Source organism: Limulus polyphemus, unplaced genomic scaffold, assembly GCF_000517525.1.
Source record: "Limulus polyphemus unplaced genomic scaffold, Limulus_polyphemus-2.1.2 Scaffold207, whole genome shotgun sequence".
NCBI classification, from domain to species: Eukaryota; Metazoa; Arthropoda; class Merostomata; order Xiphosura; family Limulidae; genus Limulus; species Limulus polyphemus.
In genome coordinates this window covers 780901-800719 of record NW_013665817.1, presented here as the reverse complement: position 1 = coordinate 800719, position 19819 = coordinate 780901, and the positions used below count along the sequence as shown (strand labels likewise).

Sequence of the window (19819 nt, the reverse complement as noted above, 5' to 3'; positions counted from 1 at the left end):
TTAGGGACGGATAGCGCAGATAGCCCTAGTGTAGCTTTGCGCGAAATTCAAAAACAAACAAACAAACTGGCACAACCTAAAAGCAAACATATATTTCCATACACAGAAGAAAAGAAAGAAATGATATCCAATCAAATATTTGATGTATTCTGTATGGGGTTCCTTTTTTGCAAACTTTAAAAAGTCTGTAAAAAACTAACAAAATATTGTTTACCATATAACACGGGCCCGGCATGGCCAGGTGGTTAGGGCACTCGACTCCCAATCTGAGGGTCACGGGTTCGAATCCCCGTCACACCAAACATGCTCGCCCTTTCAGTCGTGGGGGCGTTATAATGTAACGGTCAATCTCACTAAAAGAGTAACGTGACCCAAGAGTTGGCGGTGGGTGGTGATGATTAGATGCCTTCCCTCTAGTCTTTCACTGCTAAATTAGGGACCGATCACCGTGTACTTGAGAATGATCGCAACAATGATCGAAACGTCGTACCTGTTTTAGAAATATTCTTCCTTGCTGTAAAAACTGTAACTTATAATAAAATAATACTTTCTTTTTCGTTGTTCAGAATCTACGCGGCTACATTAAAGGTTAAACTCGTACTTCCCATTTAATTAATAGTTTCAATTCTTCTAGCATCTCTTACATTATCCTTCTTTACAGGTGAGAAGTATTTATACTGTTATTCTTCACAAGAAGACTCGCGGGTTTTAAAGTTTATTCTAGACAGGCGAAATTTACAAGACCATTCAACTAAAACACTATACACCAGAATTTGCCCGGCATGGCCAGGTGGTTAGGGCGCTCGACCAGCAATCTGTGGGTCGCGGGTTTGAATCCCCCTCATACCAAACATGCTCGTCCTTTCAGCCGTGGGGGCGTTATAACGTGATGGTCAATCCCACTATTTGTTGGTAAAAGTGTAGCCCAAGAGTTGGCCGTGGGTGGTGATGACCAGCTGCCTTCCCCCTAGTCTTACACTGCTAAAGTAGGGACGACTAGTGCAGATAGCCGTCGTGTAGCTTTGCGCGAAGTCCATAACAAACAACAAAAACCAGAATTTGAACTCATCCTAAATACTTTCACATTTAATAACATTTATAAAGGTGTTAGTGCAAATGTCATAGGTTCTAAATAGGTTTTTAATAAGTTAACCTGTTTCTTAGCTATACAAAACATCAAATGTTTCTGCAGTGTAAATGATGCATTTCCAATTTGTACATGCGATGGGTACAATGGTGACATCTTTGGGAAATTTTTTGACAACCAAATAGAACTGGAAATCGTTATCAAGTTTCTTCTTTACTTTCATCACTTCTGAAATTTCACTTGGCAAGTTTCTAATACATAGTTTCCGCTTCTTTATATATACAGCAGCGCTGACAGTGACAGACTGGCTGTTTCCGATCGCCACAGATCAACAGAATCTCAGTTATATTTGCTGTCCGATTCTTGTCATCCTCCTTTCACTGTTACTTCCCTCCCCTATTCGCAGTTTTGCGTTTACAGCAATTTTGTAGTAAAGATGATGGCTTCACTTCCATCTCTGAAGGAATGGCATGGTTCTTCTTTTCATAGAAAAAACTCTCTACAAAGTCCAAGTCACACCTTAATAAATCGTTACACAGAACAAGTAAAAAACTGAAAAACTGAAATCATCCATAGAAGCAGATTATTTTTAAAGTCAAAGGAAACAGTACATTTAGGAAAAATGACGGTCAATATCACTTTTTGTTGGTAAAGATTGTTTGTTTTTTGAATATCGCACAAAGCTACACGAGGGCTATCTGCGCTAACCCAAACAATACAGAAGAGCCTATAGTTTCGGCGTTGCCGGAGATCAAACAATACAGAAGAGCCTATAGTTTCGGCGTTGCCGGAGAACTCTAGTTTCACCTTCGTTCTCATTAACAGTTTCGTTTTGAGTTTACTTATTGATTATAAGTGTTATTTTATTACAATTTACAGCTTTTACAGCAAGGAAGAATATTTTAAAAACAGGTACGACGTTCCACCAGCTTTAACGGCTTTAAACAACCGTTTAACCGAGAGCCGTAACAGTTATTAGGCATCAATGACCACTTTATCAAAAAGATTTGAAGTGTCACATAAGAAAGAAGGATAAGACCTTAGATGACTTTGCTGACGATGATGCCCTAGAGACTTGTTCCGTTATATTTTATCTATATGCTCTACATGTAAATTATGAATTTGATAGGACGTGACAAAACTGTGGATGCCATAATGAATAAGGATATGCGAATTAGGCTAAAGAAAAATATGTGTACATCTTTAATAAAAGCTGTCCTGTTGGCAGTGGAATTTTAATCAATTCAAGTTGCAGATAAACAAATAAAAGCGTGTGTGTGTGCCTGCGTTTGTTTTTTATAGCAAAGCCACATCGGGCTATCTGCTGTGTCCACTGAGGGGGAAACAAATAAAAGCTTCAAGATCGAACTATCAGTTTATTCCCTCGACCATCTGCCTGAAGCAAACGCCCTTAGTGACAAGACAACATTTGATGACAAAGGACAAGAGGTCATCACGTCTTCATACCATAAAACACAGAAAGGAAACCACACAAAAAAAAAGGTCTGGCGACTGGACAGTTTAGGGATAATAAATGAATATAGAAAATATTTTTGTTAATAAAATTTTTCTATTGTACTTTGTGTTATACATTCAATTGATGATTCACTTAGTTTTGTTTATGAATATTGTAACGAATTTATTATTATGTATTTATTTTTAATATGAACGTTGTTTGGATTGAATTTGTATTTAGAAATATGCGTAACTTGTAGTATCAGATATGTGTTGCGTATAACGAATTTGTTATATATTTATTTTAATGTCAACCTTTGTTTCGAATATGTTTATATTTGAGGGCGTGTCTGGCTTACCTAGTTACGTATGGCGAAACTCCCACCAGTTCTCCAAGATTGCAGAATATTCGTGAAGACAAGAATCAACAATATATCCATTTCCGTATCCGGTATTATTAGAAGGTTCTAGAAAAGTGTATTGTCTATTAAAACAGCAGGGCATCGCGCCAAAAAACAACAGAGAACAGCGAAGTCTACTATGAAACTATTATAACCGCGTAAGCTATAAACTGTGATTTTGCTAACCCTTATCAACCGGAAAATATACGACATTTGATCAGGAACAGTTATAAATTTCGAACGTCAGTGAATTCCTATCAAACGTTAATATCTATCCAAGAATATTACTCATTTCTCATCGGACATTAGTGATTTTATGAAAATATTATCTTACTTCAACGGTCCTGACAAAGTTAGCTAGCTTCCTGTCAATTATATGAGGAGACTCTGAACTAGAACGACGATTTAGGCTATTTGTAAATTAGTGAAATTTTTGTATATGAAACTTGGTTTGTAATAATTAATCAAAATAGTTGTTATAGTAAATTATACTATTGTATATATACATTAAAACGTATTTGTTTCGAAACAAAAACGGTGTGAATCAATCTTGTTGGCAAGTAGCGTAAATTGAAGAAAATACCAGCCTATTTCTAAACATTAAATCTAGGGTATATTTCAACTATTAAAAGTTAAATTATTTAACGCGGCTTTGGATTATTTCAAATTCTCAATACGTACCAATATTAATGTTGTTAATTTTTTAAGATTACTTTTTTGTTAAGTAAGTAAATTTTCTGTACCAATGTTTTCTTTAAATAATAGATTTGTTCAAGAGACTTCATAATCCAAGAAGCGTGATGTGCGTGTGGCTTAATAACTTGAAAGTTTGCGAGACGAATTTAGCGAAATAAAACTATATAAAACCGTGCAAATTGAAGAACATGTAGCCTAAACTGTGCTTTTGGAAAATATATTTTCGTTATCGTTAAGTCGACTAGACCGTGCATTATTTATTCTTTTTATCTAATAATCTTAAAAACCTGCCCAACAATGGAAGCCATTACAACAATATCTGGAGAACAGGGTGCATTTGACATGCTTATTATTGTATTTGTTTGTTTGTTGGTTGGTTGTAGTTTTTTGAAACAAAGATAGAACATAACAACACTGGACTATTCTTTATTGGGTTTCAAAATACAAGAACAAATTGAACTCGTTTCACCGACTTTGATATACAACATGCCACATAAATAATTTACAGAGATTTTATTGATTAAATAGAAAATATATCCACATGATTTATTCCTTTTTTTTTTCTATCTCACATTAAATTACATAGAGATTGTACTTTTTTAGTTTTATTGATTCAAAGGGGACAAGGAGGATCGTATGATACATTTGTCATTAAATTTAAGATCAACGATCATCTACAGTTTAGTTGCTTTAGGTATTCCTAGGGGATCTTCACAGTAATATTGGGTATTTATACAGCAAATAATTTAATTATAGTTAATTATGTAGTGATAAGTTTATTAAAGATAGGCATTTTGTGCCTTTAGTGTTTGTTTGGTTTTTTTAATTTCGCGCAAAGCTACACGAGGGCTATCTGCGATAGCCGTCCCTAATTTATCGGTGTAAGACTAGAGGGAAGGCCGACTCTTGGGCTACTCCTTTACCAACGAATAGTGGGATTGACCGTCACATTATAACGCATCCACGGCTGAAAGGGCAAGCATGTTTGGTGTGACGGGGATTCGAACCCGCGAGCCGTAGATTGCGAGCCGAGCGACCCAACCACCTGGCCATTCCGGGCCGCCTCTAGAGGGAAAAAAACGTTCTAATTTTTTGAATATGTCTTAATTTTATTTTATGTGTTTTGAAGTATAAGACTGAGTAAAGCTACAGAAAACACCTTATATGAAAGGACATCTATTTGAATTTTCATACAAAAACGTTAGCACACATTTGGCGTAAAGTTTATATAACAATAAAAGTATGAGATTTTTTACATTTTTTTTAGCGTGGTGTAAAGTTTATTTCTTATTCATATATTCTTCTACCTCACAGGATGAAGATGTTCTCACGTGCTTTTTTCTCCTATAAATAGAGCAGTTTATCTATTTCATAAGATGAGATGAACTCTGTTAAATAGTGCGAGAAACAAATTTAAATTACCACGCCAAACAATAGATTAAACAGGACCAGTTAATGTTGAACACAAATCTCCTACTGTAACCAGTGTTCCCTCTAAGTTGCGCGGCCGCACAACAACCAATCAAGTGCCGCGCACGTCTTTAGTAATGGTGAGGAATTTCAACACGTTGACAGCCTTAAGGATCCTGGCAGTCGATAGGCATAAGGGCCCGTTGATATCGTATATCAGAATTCACTTTCATCTCCCTACAATAACAAGAAAACAAACGCACTTCCCGTTTTCTTCTCGGCCTTTCCTCTCGTTTGACCACTGCAAGTCATCAAAATTCCACAGAAGTGGTAGCTCATTCCCCTAACTTTAACCACCACAATCTCTAAAATTATCTACAAGTCAAGAAAGGGGCAACGAGAAATAACTTGAATTTCTGACCACCCCTGGATTATTAAACCTAAATATCCACCACGATTGGATTGAAGACCTAAAGCCCAAATAACCAACTGGTAGCATTGCAACCTAATGATCCAACAGGGTCGATGGTCTGAAAGTATCCCCCTAAAAAAAAACTGGTAGCGCACATCCGCACATTGCTTTGATACTGGTGCACATGAAAAAATTCGTTCCGCACATGGAGTGAAAACATTAGAGTGAACACTGACTGCAATTATTTTTTTGTTCCCTTTCTTTCTGTTTGGGCAGCAGTTTCAAATCATGACAAACAACAAAAAATGTTTTAATAACGTATCAAGGTAATGAAGTTAGGTTTGTTACAGTATGAAATTTTCAAATATGTGCCGTAGATACTAGTTTCTTTAAAAAAATGTATTGATCTATATTTTTGTATTATAATTTAGGTTTTTAGATAATTAACTTCATATCAAACTTTAAGTTTTTCTACTGTATTATTGAAGCATTAATAGTTTTAGCATTTATCAGTTGGAGACGTGTCTAAGTCACTGTTATAGTCTTTAAGATGAATGTAACAAATCACCATTTAAATGTATACGTATTTCAGCAAAATATTTGACACAATAAAAACAATATGATGAAAAATTTTAGTGCTGAAAACCAAAATGAGATTCTCTATATCAGAATTCCTTTAGATTTGTAATTAGTTGATTAAGAACATGCAAATGTTCTGTAGTTTTTTAAATACCATTCAAAAGACCACGAAAACCTAATTGAATTTAAACAGATATACTTTTTTTTCTCGTCACAGCAAATCATAGATTGTTCTCCAGCCTGGAATATAATTAGTATGACAGATTAAACAAAAACTCTAAAAGTATAGGAATTTAGACATGAATTTAGATCTCAATTGGCATTGCGTCAGACTCTTACTCAGAGCTATACAAATGTAAACTGCCGTTCTTGTCAATCCTTGTAGCGTTGGTTGAAAATGGTTAGATTAACAACAGACAAAAAGTTATGTCACTTGAGGATTCTTTTTTCTCTTATGGTTCAAGTAAACTGATGTTCTTCGCAGTGTGGAGTATAACAACTGAAATATATTTTCTTTACAGCATCATCTTTCTGATCTCTCTCTTTTCTTTTGTTTGGGTAGATAAAAATTATTAGTTTTTGAAAAGAAAACTGAAACCTAGTTCAAGCCGAATAAGGTTTGTGAATTATGATTCAGGTCATCAGTATACAGTTCAGACAGATACTCCCCCCCCCCCAAAAAAAACAACAACTAGAGTAATGTATTCATACACAATAATAATAATAATTAAATATTTTACTTTGGTTATCCTGAAGAGCTTTTCTTTTTCATAGTCACTTAAAAAGTTTACTTTTACAATTTACAAGCCAATCAAAAAGCGCCAGGAATTTACTTTTAATGGTTTAAACTAACGAGGTATACCTTCCTAATACTTGATCATAAAAATTGTCTAAAGAGGAACAACTAATCAGATGTAATAATCCTCAAGTGAAAATAACAACAAACACATCTTGATCACTGAAAATGATAACTGAATCGTACCCAGTTATATACGCTGAATCATTATGGATTTACAAACGTATATAATCTACTTGGTAGCTTACAGACAATTTTCCGTTGTTGTTTTTTTTTAACTTGTAAACAAGTATATTAACCTATGAGTCCAGAGAAAAATGTGTAGATGCCTTTAATATAATGTTCTTTCACAAAAACATATCTTTTTGTTGTTTATCTACCGGATGACGGATAATCTTCTGTCCAGTACGTCTCAGCCTTCAGAACAAAGCGCATAATCCGGACAAAACATGTTACAGTAAGCAGCTTACATCAAAAGATTACTTTCTGCCACTTAAGATAACAAAGTCATCTTTAATAAAAATTGTAAACACAGGCTACTAGGAAGACATGAAACACCAGATTGATGTAGTTAGTTCATCTAATTTTTTTTTTAAGTAAGGAATTCTTAGACATTCAAGTATTGAAAATTCTAAACTCGTTCACTGATAAGCTCAGCAGCTGGACAAATTCTGGACCCAGGAGAGTCCGTGCTGTCAAACTTCATGTAGATAGACTTGATTACTGGACTCTGGGTTGTGTTGGATTGTTTAAAAAAACTGCCATACTTTGATTTCAAATGGCGATTGTTCATTTCCACATGAGCTATCCGCATGAACTCTAATTGTGCTGCCAGTTTCTGAACCTCTTCCTTTAACAGAGACAATAAGAACTGATAATAAGAATTACAATTCGGTAACAGTATAGTTATACGACGTTAAGAAATACTTTGAGTAATTTCTACTAGATTGTCATTAACGTCTGATCAAAGTAAGCTACTTACTTGGATCAGAAGTAAAAAATAATCCAGTATGTAATATAGCTAATTTAATATCAGTCTAACTAGAAATATGCAATGTCATAAAACAAAAACGTATAATGATTAGAATGCACTGGTTCTTCAGTGGGGTACTCTCGCTGTTAACGATATTTTCGGCCCCAATTCCAATGTTAAATTATTAAACGCTAATATTATATTTTATCTTTTAGGATATAGTTTTTCAAGTTACCATTTAATAAAAGCGTTATTTCGAGAAATATTCTTTTACAAACTACTTATGACTATTCGCACAAACTGTCTTATTGATAATTAGCTGACAATTTTAGGCATTTATTATATTTCAGGAATGATATCTTATAGTTACGAACATTAATTTTTTTAAAAGTTGCATTTCTTTATTCAAATGTATATAAAATTTACTCTGAAGGTTTAAACAACATAAAATAGCATAGAATGATAAACATAAGGGAAAGTGGGGTAAGACGGTCCCTCTTCGGCAAAATGGTCACTCCAGTATATCGTCAGTTATGATGTGCTGCCATCATGGTTAATTATATTTAATTATTGTTCGCATAACCTTGTGCATAAACACACTGGTGCATGGGCGCGAACGTGAATGATCACAGCGTAACTTAATTTTCTTTTGTTTTTGAACAACTTAAATCTAAGGTAAGCATTTGGATTTTTATAGTTACGAAGTAGACATTTCAGAGAATTTCATTTTTTTTCATTTCAAACAAAGTGGAAATATAGACAACTGAACATGCTGTAGAACAAACACAGTTTAAGTACACTGAAAAGTTATAAAATTAATCTACTGATTAACGACGAATAGCTAAAGGTAAGCACATACCCCACCTCCTCGCACCCGAGGGGCCGTCTTATACCACATTGCTACATACTAGTACTATTTTGCGTCATTGTCCTGGATAATGTGCAAATTTCACATGGCGTACGGACTTCCCATCACAGCTAGGAGCATTTAAATGATGATTTAAGTGATTTAAATGCGGTTGCTAAATGCAACATTTTTGTTTAATTTCATCTGTTTAAGAGTTAGATGGCGGCCATTTTATCGACCTAGCTTCGTTTAGTAAAACAGTTTTCATTTTAAAACCGTATTTTATTTTACTTTTTTCATAGAAATCATTTTAATCAGTGAAAATCGATTTCTAAGTTGAGGTCTTAAAACCTACCTTTCCCTACCTGTTTATGTTAAGGTGGAGGAAAAATTGGAAATATATCGATTTTTCTCAGATCAAAGTGGATATCTTTTATATTTTATCAACCCTAAAATCTGCTATTGATTATACTTTGTTAAACGAGTTTAGTGTACTTAATTAGCTTGACAAAAAGTTGGAAACTTACATAATGAAGGAATATTTATAACTTTTAGAATGCGGCGTGTAAACGATCTAAACCCATACATAGTATATTACCTTGAGTTCTTCATTTTCTTGAAACAGGTCCGTAGTTTCCTCGTGCACCAGGCCCACCCCATTGAGCGAGAAGGAAGCCGTTACTCCACGAGCACGGGCGCGATTGTCCCACGTGTCTCCTTGACCCTTGACTACCCGATAGAACTGAACAGAGAAAAGCCAGTTAGTTCCGTTTTTCAATCATTCATATACACGTGTATGTTCCTGTCTATTTGATTCAGAATATAAACAATCATACTTCGCTAAAATACAAACGAGATTACTTTTATTTTAGACTATCGAGCTCATGAAAATTCGCAAAAGCTAGAGGAGTTTCTTTCAACATCCTCAGGACAGACAATTTCAATGAGTTTTTCTATTAGCAGTTTTAATAGATGTTTACAACTAACTTAATTTTGAACGAGATGAAGGCCCTTGTAAAGCTTAAACCTAAAATAATTTGCTAATAAATGTTGTTGTTTTTTCACAAATTGGTAAGCTTCTAGAGCAGTCGTGGACAGCCTTAACACTCTCAATGATCCCCATTACACCTCATGAGCCTCAGCAACACAGCAGAATAATAACAGTGCTTACAAGCATAATTCTTTGCTAGGGCCTATAACAACCACGCATTCCATCATCGAGCTACTGCCTTTTTCGATTGAAAGATTCCAACTTCACAGTGACCAAGCAGAAGATTGCCTAAAAGGTGCCTGAGGAGATGGCCGTGGGTGGACAGATGATATGCAACCATCACTGAGATAATTTTTCACCAGCAGATTTCAGATGTCAGTCAGCCTAGACAGAAAATGGGGAAACTGGGTTCAGAGGATGAAGCAGAAAAATACTCTAAGCACCTACTTAAAAACAATGATAGATAATTTTCTATCGTCATAGCAACAGTTGATTCCTACGGCAAAGATAATAAAAAGCTGATTGGACATTTATTGTCTCACGGAGCAACAACTTTTTGTATGAAGCTGGTGGGGCATTCAAGTTCTCAGAATTAGCACAAGAAAATTTAAAAGTCATAAAAGAAACTCTTGTCTGGATTGCTGGAAGACAGTGCTACCAACAAAATACTTGTAAATGAGTCACAAGCAATGTTGCACAAAATTGAAAGTTGTCGTTTCTCAACTGGGTGGCAGAAAACAAAGCAACCGCATGCTACACCATGAATTGGTAAAGCTAAACAAGAAAGCTGACAAGTTTGCAAGAGAAGTCCCTTTATCAAGTCCAGAATAACTTTACTGGCAGGATATCAACCTCCTCTGCACTAGTAAAGCAAAAAGGCAACCATGGAAAGTCTTTACGACATTCAGAGAGAGAGAATTAAACTACTGGAAAACAAAGTACCATAAGGTGTAGCCAGGATAAGCAAAATATTGGGAATCAGTAGGACAGTATAAAGCCAGAAGGTCACTGGTAGGATCAATAAAAGGATTCTTCTACCTCCGACGAGGCAGCCAGTCCTCACATGAGGGGTCAAAATGACTGAGCGCGCAACCTTTGAGATTGTGATCTAGTATTCAACTCAAGACCCCTTTACTAGTCATAAACCAAAACTGATACATCTGAATAAAAATGAGCTATACATAAAACATATGAAAGGTGTAATAGAGGAGCTGACCATTTCAATACAAAATAAACCGCATTTACTCTCGATATCTACCAACAGTTTTAAAAAGTGTAATATATTAAACCTGAATAAAGAAATTTTATGTTTTAATTTCTAAGTATCAATGCACTTGGACATAGTTTGTTCTCATCACTTACAGATTCAATCAGCTTCTGCAAACTACTTTTAGTTTTAGTTTTGTATTTTATTAGGCAGAAGATCCTCAGATTGATCCCAGTGGTTGCTCGTCAACACTGCTCTAGAGCTCAAAACTACATCAGCAATTATAATTTCTGCATAACATCAGTTCAGCCTATTCTTGCATTCGTTAATAATATTCAACTGGTTTATCTACTTGGAAGATATTTTTCTATTTGTGTTCAGGTGGAGCAGTAAAAGGGAATACTGCTATGATACATTACCTTTGGCCCAAAGATGAAACTTATGGTGATTGTTGTGGTCAGTTGAGTCCGAATGAATCCGAACAAGTATTTTACGTCAGGATCAGCATTCGGTAGAATCACTAAACTGAAATATACACAAATAACGAATAAACTGAAGAGTCGAAAAACAAGTTATCTGACGTCGTAACGTATCGTTTATCCCAAAACAAAAATACTAAAAAGTGTCAGACCAAATAATATGTAATCATATTTCTTGTTCTTTGTTCCAATAATTGTATTTTATAACCTAACACGATATTGTCACTATGTTCTTTACAATGCTTGTTGATTTGTTTTGAATTTCGCGCAAAGCTATACGAGGGCTATCTGCGCTAGCCGTCCCTAATTTAGCAGTGTAAGACTAGAGGGAAGGCAGCTAGTCAACACCACCCACCGACAACTCTTGGGCTACTCTTTTACTAATGAATAGTGGGATTGACCGTCACATTATAACGCCCCAACTGCTGAAAGGGCGAGCATGTTTGATGAGACGGGGATTCGAACCCGCGACCCACAGATTCGGACTCGAGTGCCCTAACCACCTGGCCATGCCGGGCCATAGACGAAGCAAATATAACTGATATCTAACACATCTTTTTCCCAGACCGTAATTAACGAAGAACTATAAAAACTCCTGCTGCCAACACTCTTGACAGTTTTCTCCATGGAGGAAGGCTTCCACCTGACAGGCTTTTATCCAACTCCATCTTAGATTGATTTCATCTTCTTTCTAAAACTTATAAACCTCTTATGTGTTGCTCATTACTCACCAATTCAACATGGAAATGATTTCAATTTATGCGTGATGTATCTCCCATGATATCTTTCTGTCACTCTTGATTAAATGACGTTGTAGATCTGCCCTGCTAAATTCCGTAACTTTATGGGATAAATGTGTAGCTGAAATCCTAGTCATAGGTGAAAATAAATCAGTGGTAATAGGTGTAGACCAGATATGCATTCTATTCTATATTGTTTCTTACCCTTTGTTTCAAACGAGCTATTATTTCACCCATCCAACGGACGGGTACTCCAGCTAGTACCTTATATTCATGAAATAAGTAGCAAGGGTTTTGATCTCTCTACTTCCAAACATAGTATGTGGAAACAAATGATTTCTTTCAAAGAGAATGTTAAATGAATTAAGAATACCCAATGCATAACTCATAAGCTCAGTACTGAGATTGTCAAGTACGGTTGATTCTGTAAATGGGAAGTATTAAGTGACGTGTAATATAATAGGTTAACAACCCACTACACAATTAGTATATCCACATATTGCTTGTCGACAACCGTTTGGTGTACCTGAAGCAGAAGCTTATGCATTTTGTAGTCTGAAAATGACTGAAATTCCTTCCAAGACTGTTCGGGAGCTTTTTCCCGCTATTTGGGGAAGCTGCAACTCAGCTGTATCATATGGCAGCTATATTCGTCAGTATCAATCCATGGATCAAAGATGAAGCTGAGTATTAACCTCCTTCATAACATTTGTTGTATCATTCTAAACCTAATACAGTTACTCAGAAGCATGTTCAGTTTTTCGAGTGATGATACTTCCTTATTAAGTAAAGTCTTTGCAGACCCATCTGGACAACTAATTAGGTGGTTTTCAATATCAAAATCACGTTGCAGCAAACTGCACACAATATCGACTGTTTAGTTGGGCGTTTTGCAGTAGTTTCGTCTGTGACTATTGAAAATGTTTTGGCTCTTAGCTTTTCATTCTACACATCATTAAGGTATGGTCAATGACCTTGTCTAATGAGATTAGTTACTTTCTTCTTACAAATATTTAAGATATATATTACTTGCGAAAAGAAAATATATTTTTCTAGTTTGTCTACAATGAAATATGGAAGGCCATTTTCGACTATGAATTCCAGGATCTCTGCTTACGCTTGAAGCATTGTTTCTTCTTACTTCCATTGGTATCATATAAGGAAAATACTGTAACACAAAGCTCGGGAAACTATAATGAATGTATTAAAAGAAATTAACCTTAGGGGAAAATACCTAGAAACTGAACTGGTAAATGCAATAATCAAATTAGCTATACCTCTTTCTGCATCTACTCAAGAATTTGAACCTTACACATCATTAACTATGCTGTGCTTCTATTTATTATTTCTTAACATAATAAACCATAAAGGTACCAATACTGAAAAGAAAGACATACTGTTTTAAAAAGTTCTATCAATATGAAATTAGATAGGGATCCAACTCCTTCATGACCTTCTTCATATCAACATGTATCATTATGTCAAGTTGTGCTAATTTGTTTTGTTTTTTCGAAATTAGATATGAAATTAGATGGGGGGTCCAACCTCCCTCTTGACCTTCCCCGTGTCATCCTGTATCACTGTGTCAAATTTGGTGCTGATTGATCAAGAAATGTGGAAACGTATAAGGAACAGATACACACATACCATATTGACGTTTATTTATATAGAGGTTAAATAGGTTAATAAAACTGTGACTGTTGATGAAAGGAAAGAGAATGAGTATTTTCCTCTGAACGAAGTTTATCAAGGTATTTGAGCAGAGTATACACTGACAGACCTGAGAACAACTGAAATAAATAAGAACCAAGAAGAAACAGTCAAGATATATTCATCAGCCAGAAGATTCTACAAAAAAAGGCTATAAGAGAGACAAAACAGATCCCGCGACCCTCAGATTGCGAGTCGAGCGCCCTAACCACCTGGCCATGTACTCTTAAATATGCTTATAAGATAACAAGAGCTAATCTTACTTTTAACATTCAGAATCATACACTACTTGGGCAATCCACAGTTTTATAAAACGTGTTATGTGTTGCTGATAACAACTGAGCTTTAAATATAATTACCTGCTGTAAAGTTATATATATAATTTAACAATTAATTTTCAACTTCTTTGGATATTATATTTCATACAACAACTTGTTTTATCCTTTCTTTCAAATTTTACAGTTATTTGAAAGTACTTGCTCTTTACAGAGTCATAAAGAATATAACTATAAAGTGTATATCTGAAACTCCACCGGGGAGTTTTTTTCATATATATTCCTGTTTTAACTGTGATTCGAAATATACTATTTATGCCTCACTTTATATAACATGTAGAAAAATATACATGGGAGAAACAGAAAATTTAAGAATTATAATAAATCTACATAAATATCACGTGAGAAATTCACATTTAAGCCCCATACCAGCTAGTGCACATTTTAACAGTTGCCTTTAATAAACAACTTAAAAATTTATCTTTTTTAAATCATGTATCAATAAAATAATAAGATTCAAAAACGAAAAATATTAAAAAATGCAAAGCTTCATTGAATGCTAGTTAATATTAAGTAGTAGGAGGAGCTTAATATCTAAAGTCATATTTCCCGCTTGTTTAAAAGAAATATTTCAATATACAAAATGAAAAGAAGCAGAATAAGTGCTTTATTGAATTTGCATTAGATGTATATTTAATCTTTAACTTTGTAGTTTACTGTAAATTTTAAGTATTTTAGAAAGTTATACTAGAATTACACAGAGTTTATATGTTATCATGTAAGTAATGTATTTATATTTTTATTATTTTTAATCAGGGATTGTAGAATTTGGGATGGTTTTAAATTGTAATTTTATATATGTCCAAACCAAATATTTTTAAAACAAAGTTTTATATTTAAATTGTATTATGTTAAAAGCAAAAATAAAAATAATTGAAGACTATTTGAAAACTACAAAACCGGTTCTGTAAAGTGCAAGTAATTTCATATAACTGTAAAAGTTGAAAGAAAAAACAATACAAGTTTTTGTAAGATATATGTGTATGCGTGTGTATATGTACACACTCTATAAACGCGACGAATAAGGGAACCCTATAGTGTTAACAAACAGCTGCCACGCGTTACTTTCCATTTTAATGACCACGTCAAATAAAGCGTTACCTCAAATAGGCACTTTCGTAATTTAGAGTTTAAGGACCTTTGTTGTTGGGATAATATGTGGATATACAGAGAAAAGGGCTCAAATATATACTACTGTACCGCTTTATACCAACTACTTCCATAGGCACAGCCAGGATTGTTTCTGGAGAGCATGTAGGCTTAGGTTTGAGTAAGCCACGAGTCGGTAGCAGCCCAATACACGATCCATAGTGAGGTTTATGTCAGATTGAAGAAACACATTAGTCAGTTTTTGCATCGCTTGATTTAATTTTCCATCATCAACAAAATGCAGTTGAGGTTTAAATGGGAATCGTTTGCACCCGACAAATCCCATCCCTTAGCGCCCATGCATGCGTCTTCTCCAAAATAGTTTCAGTTAGGCCTATTTAGTAAATAATAACGTAAAGAAATGTCACATTTTTTTTAATATCTAAATATCTTAATTTCAAGATGCATAAATCATATTATGTAGGTGTTGCCATGTTTTAGGCCTAGTCGTTTTTATTTTCTTACTTCTCTTAAAAATGAAATATTGTGAGATATTGATCGCATTTTGATTAAATAAATATAATCTTAGGTAGGCTTAAGCCTACACAGTAATTGTACAGGAAGAACTTAAACGTTTATTTAAAGGTGAGCGTGATGTTTAGAAATAATTACACCTACCTTACAAAGACGATGAACATACTGTTGATGTAGTGTACTTGAATAGTCTGTGTTTAGAGAACACTTCAGGTTCAGGAGAGTTTCCCTATCCATCCATACTGTTTTCATACAAATTCCAAAATTATCATAAATAGCGTTAGCTACTGAATGCACATCAGAGTCATACTTTGGAATGAAAGAACTAGGCTTATAATCGGCACATAATGAATCGTTTATGACCTCATAAGACTCAGTAAAATTAAGATTTTTAGGCCTAACAGATTTGTTTTGTATATAACTGGCAGAATTAATTTTTCTTTCGTTAGTGTTAGATTTAATATCAATTTTTTTACAGTCTAAGCCCAAGAAAGCGACATTTACAAAAGTAGGGATTTTAAACTCAGACTCAGAATACATTTTCGGTAATAATAGGCTTAATTTGTTTTTGTCAGTTTGGACTTGGATAACGTAGATTCTTCCCTAAGTAACAGTGGTGTACTATAAAGCCTAACAGTTACGAGATACCAGCGTTTCCTCTCGAGATTTTTTTAAATCCTAGTGCTGTCGATGAAATTTTTTTGAAAATTCTAATAAGTCTACTAATTCTAAAATAAGTACTAAAACTACTATGATTTATTCAAAACAATGTTGTTTTTTCTTAATTTGAGCATTTTCTCGGTTCTACTAATAGTAACACCAATTTGGTTAAAATTTATCATCAAACATTAAACTGTTTCAAATTACAAAGTAGCATACACAAAACATGTAGTTAAACCGTATATACTATAGTCAGCTGTTTTAGGTCTAGTTGTAAGTATGATCAGATATGCAGAAATGTAAGGCTTACTTTCCAATAAAAAATTGTTTAATAAAAATGTGTTGTTGTTTTTTCGTAAAGAAATGAAAATATAATGTTCTTTATGGGATTATAAAGTAGAGTAACAAAAAAGTTTAGTTAAATCAGAAGTAGTACAAACTGAGATCTTATATACACAAACCCTCAACTTTTACTTTGCATTAAAAAAAGTTTATATTAAAACATGTTTATCCACAAAATAAACAAACAAATAAAGCTATCTATTCTCCATGGTCTTACAAATCAATAAATGAAAAAGACATCAAAATTGTTTTATTTTTAAGCACAAAACTACACAATGGGCTATCTGTGCTGTGTCCACCACGAGTATCGAAAACCGAGTTTTAGCGCTGTTTGCCATCAGACTTACCATTGAGCAACTGGGCTGTTTACATTTCGTGAAGAAAGGAATGCCGATGACACTCGGAAGGGAAACATTCGACATGTTTGAACTTTCCTTCCTATGAACATCCAGTTCAAGAGAATATGCTGCTAGTTCTCAATCCATAACGACACCGGACGGTTCCTTTTGATGTGATGCCATTAATCTGTTTCATTTATCTGTTTTTATTTCTTTCATAAAGCTGCCTATCGTTCAGCTACAATGTTTTAGAATGGAAGAGAAAACAGCATATTTATTAGCTTTGGTAAATTTGGAAATTGTAAAGTACCAGTATAGAAGCGTAAAGATATGATATATCGCCAGTATTCAAGAGTAGTAGCCACATTAAATGTTCATGTTGTCAGAAACCTCTAATAAAGTAATATACATTGAGCTCTCCACTCTTCACCAATCTCTCCAACTGATCAATCTAGAAGAGAGAGCTCTTTCAAAATGTTGATTATATTTCTTGGCTCACGGTTTGATCATACATTGGGTCCACAAGCTCGAAGATTGGATCATCAAAGTGGAATTTCGAATCCCTGTCACATGTTCGCCCTTTCAGACGTGGGGGCATTATAATGTGACGGTCAATCCCACTATTCATTGGTAAAAGAGTAATCTAAGAGTTGGCGGTGGGTGGTGATGATTAGCTGCCTTCCCTCTACTCTTACACTGCTAATTAGGGATGGTTAGCGCAGATAGACCTCGTGTAGCTTTGCGCGAAATTCAAAAACAAACAAACAATTTAAGAGTAAATTATTTAAAAAATAAATAAATAGATGTTATCAATAATTCAATAAAAATATTATTCTAAATTATATTTCCAATTTTTTTTAAACTTAGATATTTGCTAGGGGGAACATGATGTTATGATCTCGACAATTTGTGTAGTGAGTATAATATCAGTATGAGTAAGCAGTTAATGAGTGATGAGTTATTGTGAAGTATTAAATGAGTAATCAGTGAGTAATGAATGGGTGATTCAGCCCAGTTAGTTCAGTGTTAGAAGGGAGAGTTATTGTATCTATTCTGCGATTCAGTTACTTGATGAAATAGTCGTTGAAGAGAAGCGGGGTTACGTCCTTTCAACCTCAACGTGTTTGAGGACAACCAGGGGTGTTCAGAAGCTTTAAAATTACCACCCAGAGTATAAGTAAGTCTTCATCAAAGGTAAGTATATATAGATAAAGTATTTCACGAGTCTGAAAAAATGTTCGCGCGACTAGTTTTGCTCATTTTCCGATCCTTTATCACACTGGATATCCACGTGCCTAACACAGCAAACCACTCAATACATCAGCTATTCTGGCTATAGCCAGGACTTCCCAGACAAACACGGGTATTGGACAATTTTCTTGTTGAACGTCTTGTCAAATATAACTGACATGTATACTTAAATACAAAGTTCTTCTAATGTGAGAACTCGTAATTACAGAAGGAAAAAGAAGAAAGAAAAGGCATTTCGGCTGAAGCTTCCTAGCCCACAAAAGGGATATTTTAAGATAGTGCCTTAAATATTTCAAATACCTCCTAACATTTGGGGCTAATGTGAGAAAATAAACAAAATGCATGAAAGGAACTAAAATTCAGCGAGTATATTTGTTGCCAGCTACGCTTGTTTTTAAGAGATTCGGCAGTCTGATGTTAGACGTAGTATTTATTTGTCTTAGAATACGTTTTTTAGGTTCTGGAAAGCTGAGGACATCGCAAAATCATCTTCACAAAAACATGTATTAGTATTTCTTGGCAATAGTTTTATTTTGCAGCTGAATAAGTTTATTCAGCTCTAATTAACTATAATTATCGCCTGATTCAAGTATTCTGATGTTCATGTGCAACATTTGTCATCAGCTGCGTCCACTGCGTTTACTAAAATTAGGGACGGCTAGCGCAGAAAAGCCTCGAGCATCTTTGCGCGAAATTCAAGAAACAGACAAACAAACGGGATGGATCACGACAACAAATAACTATTGGGAGTCAAACGCTAAATACAAAAATACAGATAACGTGTGGATTTGAAAGGAAGAGAACGTTCTAGCAAGAATTTGAAAAAGCTTAAAGTTAAATATTCACGTATTGAAAGTACTGTAAAACCGGTTCACCCACGGTCTTATAGTTGATAAAACACAAAGTCGATTAAAATAATAACAAAACAGGTAGTATTCTAAGTCGGTGTCGAACAGTTGCAATATGGGCGCGAAACACTGAAATTGAGGCAGTTGTCAAATTATATAAGCTATAGATAAATACGTCTCACTATATGTCATTGAAGCAACTATGGAAACATATTAACGTTTTTATATTCTTTAGTCCCACCTACTCTACAGAGTGGCTTGAAGTAATGAATAAACTTCTTCAACAAAGGTCGTCGGATCGAAACCCGTCGCCGAACACGCTCGGCCTTTCTACCTTGATGTCGTTATAATGTGTCGGGATATCCCACTGTCTGTTCGTATAAGTGTAACCCAAAAGGTGTTGTTGACTAGCTTCTTTCCATCTGGTCCATCACTTCAAAATTATGGATGGCGAATGGAGATAGTCCCCGAGTAGCTTTGCGCGAAATTTCACAAATAAACAAAACGTCCGCATATTACAACGTAAAAGAATCCCTAGGATTTCCCTAGTGGAAAATTTGAATTGTAAAATAAGGTCGACTGAATATATTTGAGAGATACTACCACAAGGTTTGAGTTCATTGGTTTTGAATTTATTAT

General features: G+C 34.7%; 1 protein-coding gene across 1 annotated transcript in view; it reads right to left on the bottom strand.

The window, feature by feature from the left end:
• Nucleotides 1-6142: 6142 nt before the first annotated feature.
• LOC106478389 (probable G-protein coupled receptor CG31760) overlaps nt 6143-19819 on the bottom strand; it is a 26640-nt gene continuing 12963 nt past the window's right edge. Inside the window, exons 7-9 of the mRNA XM_022381987.1 lie at nt 11274-11379; nt 9255-9398; nt 6143-7686 (exon numbers count right to left, since the gene is read on the bottom strand). Coding sequence (XP_022237695.1) covers nt 7468-7686; nt 9255-9398; nt 11274-11379 — 469 coding nt within the window. The 3' untranslated portion in view covers nt 6143-7467. The remainder of the gene's footprint in view (nt 7687-9254; nt 9399-11273; nt 11380-19819) is intronic.